The sequence below is a fragment of the Lipotes vexillifer genome, unplaced genomic scaffold (assembly GCF_000442215.2).
Source record: "Lipotes vexillifer unplaced genomic scaffold, Lipotes_vexillifer_v1.1 scaffold174, whole genome shotgun sequence".
NCBI lineage: Eukaryota > Metazoa > Chordata > Mammalia > Artiodactyla > Lipotidae > Lipotes > Lipotes vexillifer.
In genome coordinates, this window is record NW_006785255.1 from 745,005 (window position 1) to 756,025 (window position 11,021).

The following is an 11,021-nucleotide window of genomic DNA, read 5'->3' on the forward strand; positions in this document are numbered from 1 at the left end:
GCAGGCTCTGGACGCGCAGGCTCAGCAGCCATGGCTCACGGGCCCAGACGCTCTGCGGCATGTGGGATTTTCCCGGACCGGGGCACGAACCCGTGTCCCCTGCATCGGCAGGCGGACTCTTAACCACTGCACCACCAGGGAAGCCTGCAAAGGATATTTTTTACAAATATATTATTCCAGACTTAATAATTCAGAATTTGAAGAGTGTGAGCCCAGGTGATACTGATGTATAGCTTTGGTTAAAAACTATGGTATTAATTGGTAAAATAAGAATTTGAATCTAGAAGTTAAGCAAGATATAAAAATATCAGAATTATGTAGTTATATATGTATTGGTTAGTTGTGATGAAAATTCAGAGAAGGAAAAACTCATTGTGCTAAGTGTTACATAGTTGGTATTTAAGGAAATATAGTTATTTAGTTAGGATATTTAAAGTCAGTGAAACAGCATGCACAAAAACAAATATGGGAATGAAATTTTGCATCATCAAAGAGCTGTAAGGAAACTGATTTATTGGACGTAATAAGTTTATGATATCAGAATTATGGGTGTGAGATTAGATAGGTAAGGGCTTTTTACTTTGAAAAAGAACAAGGGGTTTAAATCCAATCTTTCTTTCCCAAATATTGTTTTATTAACACTTGATTTATTAACACTAGGATTTAAATGTTTAAACTAGCTTTACATCTTATAATTTAGTAGTACATAATTTAATAGAGCATGGAATTTGGTGTCAGTCAGATGGAGGTTTTAATCCCATTGTGGTGGCTTTGGGTAAGATTCTTAACCTTTTTAAGCCTCAGTTTCACATGTATAGAATGGGGGAAAATAATACCTACTTCATAGAGTTATTGTGAATATTAAATAATTTACTGTTTCCAAAGCCCCAAAACAACATTTTTACTATCATTTGGGTCAACAAATGATAGTATTGTTCGCTGTGTTAAATACTGCATAGTGCACCTCTTAAGAAATTCAACCTAAGACAAGTTTTTTTGTTTGTTTGCTTGAAAGTTACTTAAGTTGCAAATTGTCAAACATTTCTCATACTATTGTAAAATTTTGTTCTTGAGTAATTATTATAACTGTGAATTTCATGGACATGAAATTTAGGTTTCATGGTATTTTGGAGGTTATTTAGTTCACCAACTCTATACTTATATGTATTCTGTTATAGCCTTATTATTGTCATGTATTTTCTATAGATCAAAAGTGAAGGGCAGAAGTTTTGCTTGGCTGAAACATAACAAAATATTTGTTGGAGTTGCCTGTACCTAGTAATTGCTATATCTTAGAGTAGCAACTGTTTAATTCTGGCAAACATGACACAACTCTTTCCTGTCTTTATCAACACTTGTTCACCCTACCTGGTCCCTTAGGCAACAAAACAAATTAATTCCCTTACCTTTCTCAAACATTTTGTTACTTTTCTCCTAAAATATTGCATAGCTGAAAAGCATGCCTTTTCCAGCTATACTCTCAAAAAATGTAGTATCTTTTATAGTCAGCTGCTTGGCAACACTTCTCTGCTGAGTCAACACTTGGCAGAGAAAACACCTTATAAGTAATGCCCAAAGTTTCTTATTGCTTTGTTATATTAATAGGATTTTGGGACAGAAAACACTGAAAGTTTATAGTATTTAAGAAAATGGAACCTGAAGACAGGGTAGGTAATTGGGTATTAGACTTATGCCAAACCACTTTTTTTTCCCCCCAGAGGCACCAAGGAATAAAAAGTCAGTTAACTAATGATGTCATCTTTGGGAGAGATACAACTCTGTGGTAGAAAAACATGACAAAACTTTATGAAGATTTATTATTGGAATATTGTAGAGCAAATCCCATATTTTCAGTCTAGAAAAGCGTAGGGGGTATTTTATTTACTTCAGAGAACTTCAGTGAAAACTTATTGGTATGGTGGAAAGAGCCCAAAGTAGAACTTAGAAGAACTGGGTTCCAAAAATATGAAATTTGAGAGCTGGAATGAGATCTAGTTCAATTTCTTTATTTTATAAATGAGAAAGCTGAGGCCCAGGTTGTCTCAGTGGCATGCTGAAAGTTTAATACAACCCCTGCACTTCACTTCAGAGTTGTTTTTGCTGTATTACTATACTATTACTATATGACTCTAGTTTTACTGACAATGTATTTATGAGTTATGTGCTATTTTCATCGTACATACATTTTCATTAGAATTTATTGGTGCCATTCTACCTCCAGGACTAGGGTTGTAGAAAGGAAAGTGCCTCATGCCATTGGAAAACTGCATGGTTGGGAAAACAATGCAATGTGTTTCCCACCTAGTGCCCTGAAAAGGAAATACAATTGCTTTGTAATATTGAAGCAGAGCATGAGGGAAAAAATGAAATGATTGGATTAGTATTTTAGAGGCTTAAATTAAGGTTTTACAGATAGTATAAAGTTCCACTCTTCCAGTAACTAGTACCTGACGTCATTAACTCCAGCTCCCATATACTCCAACTTTTATTCTGATTCAGGTGCCTGGATAGAAGGAGCTCTCTGTGTTGTCCTTGGTCCCTGCTCTGCTTCTAACCAGCTGTATGGCCTTTGGAAATCTTTCTGCGTGCTGTTTCCTCAGAAGAGGAAAATGAGGGGTTTTGGATTAGATGATATTCAAGGTGCTTATCCTTCCTCTCCCCTCTGAAAATGTTTTTTATAGTCTTTTAAAAAGTAATAGTGCCATCTTGTGTTTTAAGATTTTATGCCACTATGATCCACAGTTGTAGGTATGTAGTGAAATAAATTGTTTCATGGTATTTCTGTCATGGTTGGAGTTGGGAAGAAAAAGCAAATAGGTTTATGTTTTATTAAGAAGATAATACTGCTTTTGATTCAGGTAACTTAGAAATCACTTTAGGTTTATCTGGCACGGCACATAACAGGCATGTAGTAGAAGCAGGTGGCATTAAGTGAAATTGAAATTTGCCTTTCCATTCACATCTTCTGTCGTAAGGAAAGGTTAGAGCTGGGGAAATAAAAATCTTTACCTTTTCCTTCTTTTTCTTGGCTTATCTAAATCCTTACCTGTAGTTTGCTACCAATATCAAGATTTATATTGATAGAATGTAGTTTAACTATTTTTATTCTCTTAAATTGAAAAGCACTTGCTCCCAGTATACAAGTAAAACATACCATAGAGAATTAGAAAGATGTTCACACACACACGTGCAGGCACACACACAAAGCAAAATAAAACTTATTTTGTAATCCTACCATCCAGAGAAAAGCACTGTAAATATTTTGTGTATCTCCTTCTAGTGTTGTTGTTTTTTAAACTATGTATGCATAAACTTAATATATATTAACTGTATACCATCTTTTTTGGCCCCCAACCTCATCTCTTGACACTTTTCTCTGATACTCTAGCTATATGAACCGTGTTCAGCTATGAAACATATAGTGCTTTCTGTCTTTTGATCCTTGCTATTCCAAGTGTCAGGAGTTTTTTCTCTTTTTTCCCCAACCTTCCCACTCTACTTCTTATCTACCCTTCATGTCACAAATCTCTCATTACCCTCTCCCCATCCCATTATAACATTTGAATAAGGAAAGCAAGCTGCAGAGTGTAATGTATGATAGGACTTTTGTTAAAATACTGTTTTCTGTACATTTTCTATGAGTACATCTGTATTTATTAAAATACATAGAAAAAAAATCTAGAAGGATACACATCAGACCTCTAGCGTAGGCACTGGGATTGGCAGGGGAACTTTAGATTATCTGTAATATTTTAACTTTTTTATAGAGAAGAATGTTTTTATCTGTTACTTCAGTTAAATGTGTGTGTGTTTGTATGTACACATTTTTTTTTTTAAAAGCTGGATATATAGAGCTCCTATACCCTTCTAAAGACCTTAGCCATTTAATGCCTCGCTGGTGAGCTGGTGATTTAGCACATTAAGAACTCACTGGTTGAATGATAAGTTAAAAAGTTTGGATTAGCTTGGACTTAAGTATGACAATGATGTTGCTTTAAGGCCTAGGACAACTCAGTCCTAAGATAGTACTTTGAAATCGGTAAGTAAAGTCTTTAGATACTTGGCATGTGTGTTTTTTTGTTTTTTTTTAAAGAAGATGTTGGGGGTAGGAATTTATTAATTAATTAATTTAGTTTTGCTCTGTTGGGTCTTCGTTTCTGTGCGAGGGCCATCTCTAGTTGTGGCAAGCGGGGGCCACTCTTCATCGCGGTGCGCAGGCCTCTCACTATCGCGGGCTCTCGTTGCGTAGCACAGGCTCCTGACGCGCAGGCTCAGTAGTTGTGGCTCACGGGCCTAGTTGCTCCACGGCATGTGGGATCCTCCCAGACCAGGGCTCGAACCCGTGTCCCCTGCATTAGCAGGCAGATTCTCAACCACTGTGCTACCAGGGAAGCCTGGCATGTAGTTTTTAAATAGACTTCAAAGAAAAATTTGACGACTTTCTTTTGTCCTAGTACAGAGCTAGGTGCTGTACACACAGATGAGAAATAATATTTGCCTTTAAAGGAGTTCACAATATAGAAAATTCTACAAGTGATGAGATCATCAATATGATAATGCTTGTGGGAGACGGGAGAAAAATGTTTTTGAGAATCTTACATTTCATCCCCATAATAAATGTAAATTAGTTCTAATTATTAGGAATTAACTTTCCTACACTGTCCTCTTCATAGGACAAAAAAGCTGCACTGGAAAAGGAGCGGGAAGAAAGGATAGCTGAAGCTGAAATTGAAAACTTAACTGGAGCTAGACATGTAGAAAGTGAAAAACTTGCTCAAATATTGGCAGCTAGACAGTTGGAAATTAAACAGATTCCATCTGATGGCCACTGTATGTATAGAGCCATTGAAGATCAACTGAAAGAACAGGACTGCAGTCTGACTGTGGCTGCCTTAAGATGTCAGACTGCTGACTATATGCAAAGCCACGTGGAAGACTTTCTGCCATTTTTAACAAATCCTAATACAGGAGATATGTATACTTCAGGTAATTTATTTTTCTTTACTATGTCTTGTTATGATTGTGGTGGTTGTTAAATAAAGTGCTTCCTGGAACAGATAATAAAAATAACCTGAATGGTCCTTATGGGGGAGAAAAATCTCAACATTTGGGCAAAATTATTTTCTATAACTTTAATAGATACTAGCACATTTTGGTTTATTAAGATCTTTTAAGTACTTAACTATTTTGTAGTTAAAATATATTAATCTTTTATATAAGATAGGAATAGGATTCATTATTACTATTTTTAAAAGTGTGTTAATAAGTTCTATTTCACAAAGTTAAGCTTTGACTAGTCTCTGGAAGTATAGGGCCTGAAGACCACCGGTATAGAATGATTAGGAAAACTAATTCCTCCTTTTATCCTGTAGTTTGGGAGATTTAATTTTATTCTCAATAAGCTATAATATTCAGGCAAAATTTGACTTTGCAAAACCAAAAACAAATGAGTTAATAACCTGCCTTATTATTCTCTATAATACCTTTGATAGTTGGGAAGGTAAAAAAATGTACAACTAGCAAATAAAGGAGAGAGCAAGTGAAAATCTGAAAAAGTTTCTTAAAGAGAAAGGGGAGTAAGGGATAAAGTTAGTCCTTGAGATAAGACAGCAGGTGTGTCAGTATCTACTGGGAGCAAGTCATATGGCCAGGATGTATTGAAGAGGGAGGGGATGTTTAAGGTTGACTTGTTTAATGGAGTCCCCAACTGCTAGTTGTAGGGCAGTGGCGAGGAGGTGGCAACTCAGCATGGTGAATCAGAGAAAAAGACAAAAGACTAAATTACCTTCATTCCTTTAGACAATATTTATTGAAGGCCACAGTGTGGCAAGAACTACTCTAGGCACTGTTCTGAGCACTGGATATGAGACAGTGAATGCGACAGATACATGGGACATATTTTCTCCTAGATGCCCATAATTCTTTCCCCTTCCTCTAAACAGGAAGTTAGAGGTAGTTTCCCATGTTAACTTTCTGTATAAAAGTGTGTATGCTCAAGATATGCCATTAAACTCTGCAATTAGGTCTTTTATGTCCTCTCAGGACTGATCTAGGAAGACCTTTCTTTGGCTAGAACTGATACTGATAACAAATAAAGTAGACGTTTCCAAAATATGTGAAGGCACTATTTGATGCTATCACTGGGAAAGGAGTTTCAACGCATTTTACTTTTACTCTGTTTCTCTTCTCACATTTCTTACAGTGTCTTACAGTGAACCTGATATTATAAAGGATGCATTTTTTATTCTTTCAGCATATTCTTTCAGATGCAGATTTGGACTTTAAAATGTGAATATGGTGGCAATTTTGGGGTCATTGCTTGGGTCAAGAGAGAGGTAGGCTTGTAATGTAGTGGAGGTCGCTGGGCCTTAGGCTGAGGGAGAGAAGCAGAGATGAATTGCTTTGCTCTTCGATGGAAAGTTTGAGTGAATTAAGTTTGGATTGGGAAATGGATTAAATTCTGGAGAGTATAGGTAGAGAAGGAGGAAGTTCATAACTTGGGCAGTTTCATCAGAAATTGTGGGAGGTATAAAAGGGATCTAACATGAGTTCTAAAAATTATTAAATGCTATATTCTGATCTATTTTCTACAGAAGAGTTTGGAAAGTACTGTGATGATATCATAAACACCGCTGCATGGGGAGGTCAGCTTGAGGTAAGTTTGTTATTATTCATAGTGGCATTGTTAAATTATTTTTAAAAATCCCTTCTGTAGTTTTCAGACATATTTTTCAGATGATCCAAATTTCCCTTTCAAGATTCCTTTTCTTTATATATTTGCTGTTTCTCTACTGATGAAACATTGAAAAAGGGAGTTAATATTCTTAGGCCTTTAATTTAAGTATTTACCTTTGGGAACTGAAGCACTATTTCATTTTAAATAGCCCAGTGTTTGATCATTGTGTTGTCGAGGCTAGCGTTGCATCTGCGTTTGTGATATTGCTACTGGCCATATAGTTGAATTTATGGACGTATGAAAGTGAAGATTTTACCCAAGTACAGTAAAATTTACCCAAGTGGCTCAACTGATGAAAATCACTATTGGAAAAGTAACATCTCTTACATCAGAAATAGAAAACAATATTTTAATGTGAGAATACACGTCAAATCCTCCCACAATACATCAATTACAATTGTGTCTTGAGTTCCTAGTTGATACTGACTGACTTGAAAGCAGTATTTGATGCATTAAAATTCACTTGTAAGAAAACAATATATTTAGTCATTTTAGGGAGTTAATCATGATTTTTTTAAGCTCTAATTATTTATCTTACTGTTAACTTTGTTTCATTAAAGCAAGATAAAACACCTAAGTGGTCCAAGTGGTGATGAGATAACCTGGGGTATTAGAAGTCAGGGAGTAAGAGGGAAAGACTTGCGGCTAGGTTGTGGGTTTTTTTTTTTTTTTTTTTGGCGGTACGCGGGCCTCTCACTGTTGCGGCCTCTCCCGTTGCTGAGCACAGGCTCCGGACGCGCAGGCTCAGTGGCCATGGCTCATGGGCCTATCCGCTCAGCGGCATGTGGGATCTTCCCGGACCGGGGCATGAACCCGTGTCCCCTGCATCGGCAGGCGGATTCTCAACCACTGCGCCACCAGGGAAGCCCTAGGTCGTGGTTTTTCCTCGTACTTCTCAGTTTTGTGACTTTGGGGGAGTCAGCCAACCTCCTGAGCTCCATTTTCCTTATTGAATGGGGATAATAAAACCCCTATGTGTATATGGTAGGCCATTTGTGGATATTAAATAAGGCAAAGAGTATATGCATAGAAGTTTGTAAGCTAAAGTGCCAGATAGATGAATCTAGCAGTATAATTAATATTATTGTGTAATTATGATTAGTCATCTTAAATAGTTTGTGGCTCTATTTCACTTCAAGAACTATGTTGTTTGGAGATATGACATGATTGCTTCTTCGAAGTCTTTTTCTTAGCAGTGCTATATTTGTACCTCTTCTGAGCCACCAGAGGGAACTGTGTCCACTTGTTTTGTATGCCTCTCCTGGGTCTCTGAAACTTGGGAAGGTTAGCTTTGTGACTACATTAGGAGTAATTAAAGATGCTTGAACTTTTTAATAAGAATCTCAAATTAATTTGAGTTCTGGAGACCTAAGTGACTCTTTTTAAATTGAGAAAAACCTTTTAAAACATCTTTTGAAGGACATTTTCTCATAAATTTTTTGTGAATTCATTTGAAATAAGAGTTGCTGTTTTCACAATGCGGTAAATTTAAATTATTAAAGAGAAATTCTTTGTATGATTTCTGAAGACTTAGATGGGATATTAAGATTTCCAGAGCTTGTTTTGCACCCTCCATTCCATGCTGGCTTTTAAAAAATGTTATTTTAGGTATAAGAAAAAAGTGCCTCAAAGGAATATTTTATGAGATGGAACATGGGATTAAATTTGCTACTGTGTAGCACAGAACCTTTTTCCATATTCTTGAATTAATTTCTTACCTTCGTTTAAAATTTCCTAAAAGGTCCATGTTCTGTTATTATGGGGCAATTAAACAGATCAGGGCATTATGACTGAAAACTGTTAAGTGATTAATTTGTTTATGAACTTGAGCTCTAGAGTCAGACTTCTCAGTTCAGTTTCAAGTCATTTTGTTTCCTTGTACTTGACTTCTCTTAACCTTTCTCTACCTGTAATTATAGTCTTTAAAATGTATAACAGTAGTACCTATCCCGTAAGGTTATTGTGAGGATTGAATGAATTAATACACATAAAACACTTATAGTGCTTGGTCAAAGTAAGTCTAAAAAAATGTTACTACCAATATTCATTATTAACTATTATTCATCCAACTTTAAGCTCTAATTTTATATCATGTGGCGTGAACTTAAAATTGTATGTTAATCAGTTGGAAATTCCATGAAAGGATAGTACAGTTCATAAGCTAACTCATTCTACTCATGCCTTGAAAATTATAGAGCAGTTGTTCTCAACATTAGTACAATAGAGTCATCTGAAAAGCTTTTAAAAAAATAAACCTCCTATTCGTTCCTGCTTCCTCTGTTCTTCCCCCAGCCCCTCTCAATTGTAATTGATTTGATCTGGTGCCTGAGTAACAGTATTTTTAAACATCCTTTATTATGGAAATTTTCAAGGCATATTCAAAAGTAGAGAGACTAGTATAATGAACTCAATTTACTCATCCCCTTGCTTTATTAACTATGGCATAGATATTTCCAAAAAGCTGTTGTACATCCAGGGCTTGAAACTTATGCATTTGATTTAGTAAACATTATATTTATTTGATTTTTAACAAATATGTGTTAAGTGCCCACTATGTGCTGGGCTCTTGGTGTACATTAAGGAACAAGAGTAGATCCCTGCTCTGACTGGTTGCCCTATTCATGCATAAATTCAGTAGTTTATGATTTGAATAAGATTTACCTCTTTATTTCCCTTACTAATATATATATATATATTTTTGTTTGTTTGTTTCTTTCTTTGTTTTTTGGTTTTACATTTTCTCTTCTATAGCTAAGAGCCCTGTCTCACATTTTACGAACACCAATAGAGATAATACAGGCAGATTCTCCTCCTCTTGTAGTTGGTGAAGAATATCCAAAAAACCCATTAATACTTGTGTAAGTACCTAGAAATTCCTACTATTAATATTTTTCATGATTATGACAAAATGGATTATGAAAAAATTTTAGGTTATATATGTTGATTAATGGAAACAAGTCCATCTTCAGCAGCATTAATTATGCTTATTTTATGTAAAAGGCAATTACAGAATTAGAAAGCATTGTCAAAATATGTGATTTAGATAATTGTTTAAACCTCTAGTGATTTAATCTTATATATGAGTTAAGAATAAAATCATTTCTAAAGGTTACAAAATTTTAGGATTAGTTCTCATGTTCTGGTTTGACAGTAATGCTAAAAGTTTCAACAGGTGTAAAAGCTGAAATTCATTGATGTTGCCTGATTGTTTATTCCTTAGAGATTTTTTCTTCCTATTGTAAAAACATGTTACATAATTGAGAGTTCTCTGAAACAGCATGGAGAGTTTGCCATTGGCTTTAGTGTTCATTAGCTAAGCCTACTAAGGTAGTCATTAATGGCTTGGGTTTAGGTAATAATTTAAGCTTGTTGAGCACTCAGCATCTCAGTTTTTCCTTTTTCACTCCAATGATTGTGTTTTACCTGACAAACTCAGCAGACAGAGTTATTGAACCAGATCTTACTGACTGCTGATGCTTTTCAAATGGTATTGAACTTTTAAGTAATGAAGTCTATTGAATGATACCCTGTGAAGTGATTAATTCAAAATACTTGGTTTTATATACATAATAAACATTTATATACAGTGAATTGAATTACTTTTATCTAAATTACTTATTTCTCCTTTTTTTATTTCAGTTATATGAGACATGCATATGGCTTAGGAGAACACTACAATTCTGTTAAACGGTTGGTGAACACAGCTAGTGAAAATTGCAGCTAGTCTATAAAATGTTGCTGTTATGTACAGCGTGCTGATCTGAGTATTAATACCAAGTGTTGGATTGTTCTAAATGTTTCCGGAAAAAAACAACTACCTTAAATCAGTTTTATGGCAAAGCTACTAACAGATTTTTAAAAAACGTGTCAAAGATAAACTTTCACCAATGTCCCCTTAGTGGTGTTTTAAAAAACACTTGTAAGTCCCTTGTGGAGAACATCATTTATAGACCAAGATGGTACCCTGTTTGCTGATATTTTTATTAAACATAGGATCCTGAACATTCTGTTCTGTGTTAAAATAGTTAAAAATTTTTTTTTCTCCCTATTACTGAAAGCTTTCAGTAACCGTGTCAGTGTAATTTTTCTTGAAGAAGTGAAATGACTCAGTCTCTTTGACATTGCAATAATGTGGTGATGGTGATAGCAAATTTAATGAGTGCTTATAAATGAACGTGATTGCAGTAACTTTGGTGTTGATGGGATTAATGCTCTGACGCTTTTTATATAGCCCCATCAAAGTGCAGCTAAGAAGCTTGCTTTAATAAAGAATTTAAAAATATTT

The 11,021-nt window shown here is 35.2% G+C and overlaps 1 protein-coding gene across 1 annotated transcript in view; it reads left to right on the top strand.

Moving 5' to 3' along the window:
- OTUD6B (OTU deubiquitinase 6B) overlaps nucleotides 1–10,638 on the top strand; it is a 14,351-nt gene extending 3,713 nt beyond the window's left edge. The window contains 4 exon segments of the mRNA XM_007472137.1: nucleotides 4,674–4,986; nucleotides 6,594–6,655; nucleotides 9,488–9,594; nucleotides 10,376–10,638. Of these exon segments, the coding sequence (XP_007472199.1) occupies nucleotides 4,674–4,986; nucleotides 6,594–6,655; nucleotides 9,488–9,594; nucleotides 10,376–10,460 (567 nt within the window). The 3' untranslated portion in view covers nucleotides 10,461–10,638.
- The last annotated feature ends 383 nt before the right edge of the window (nucleotides 10,639–11,021 follow it).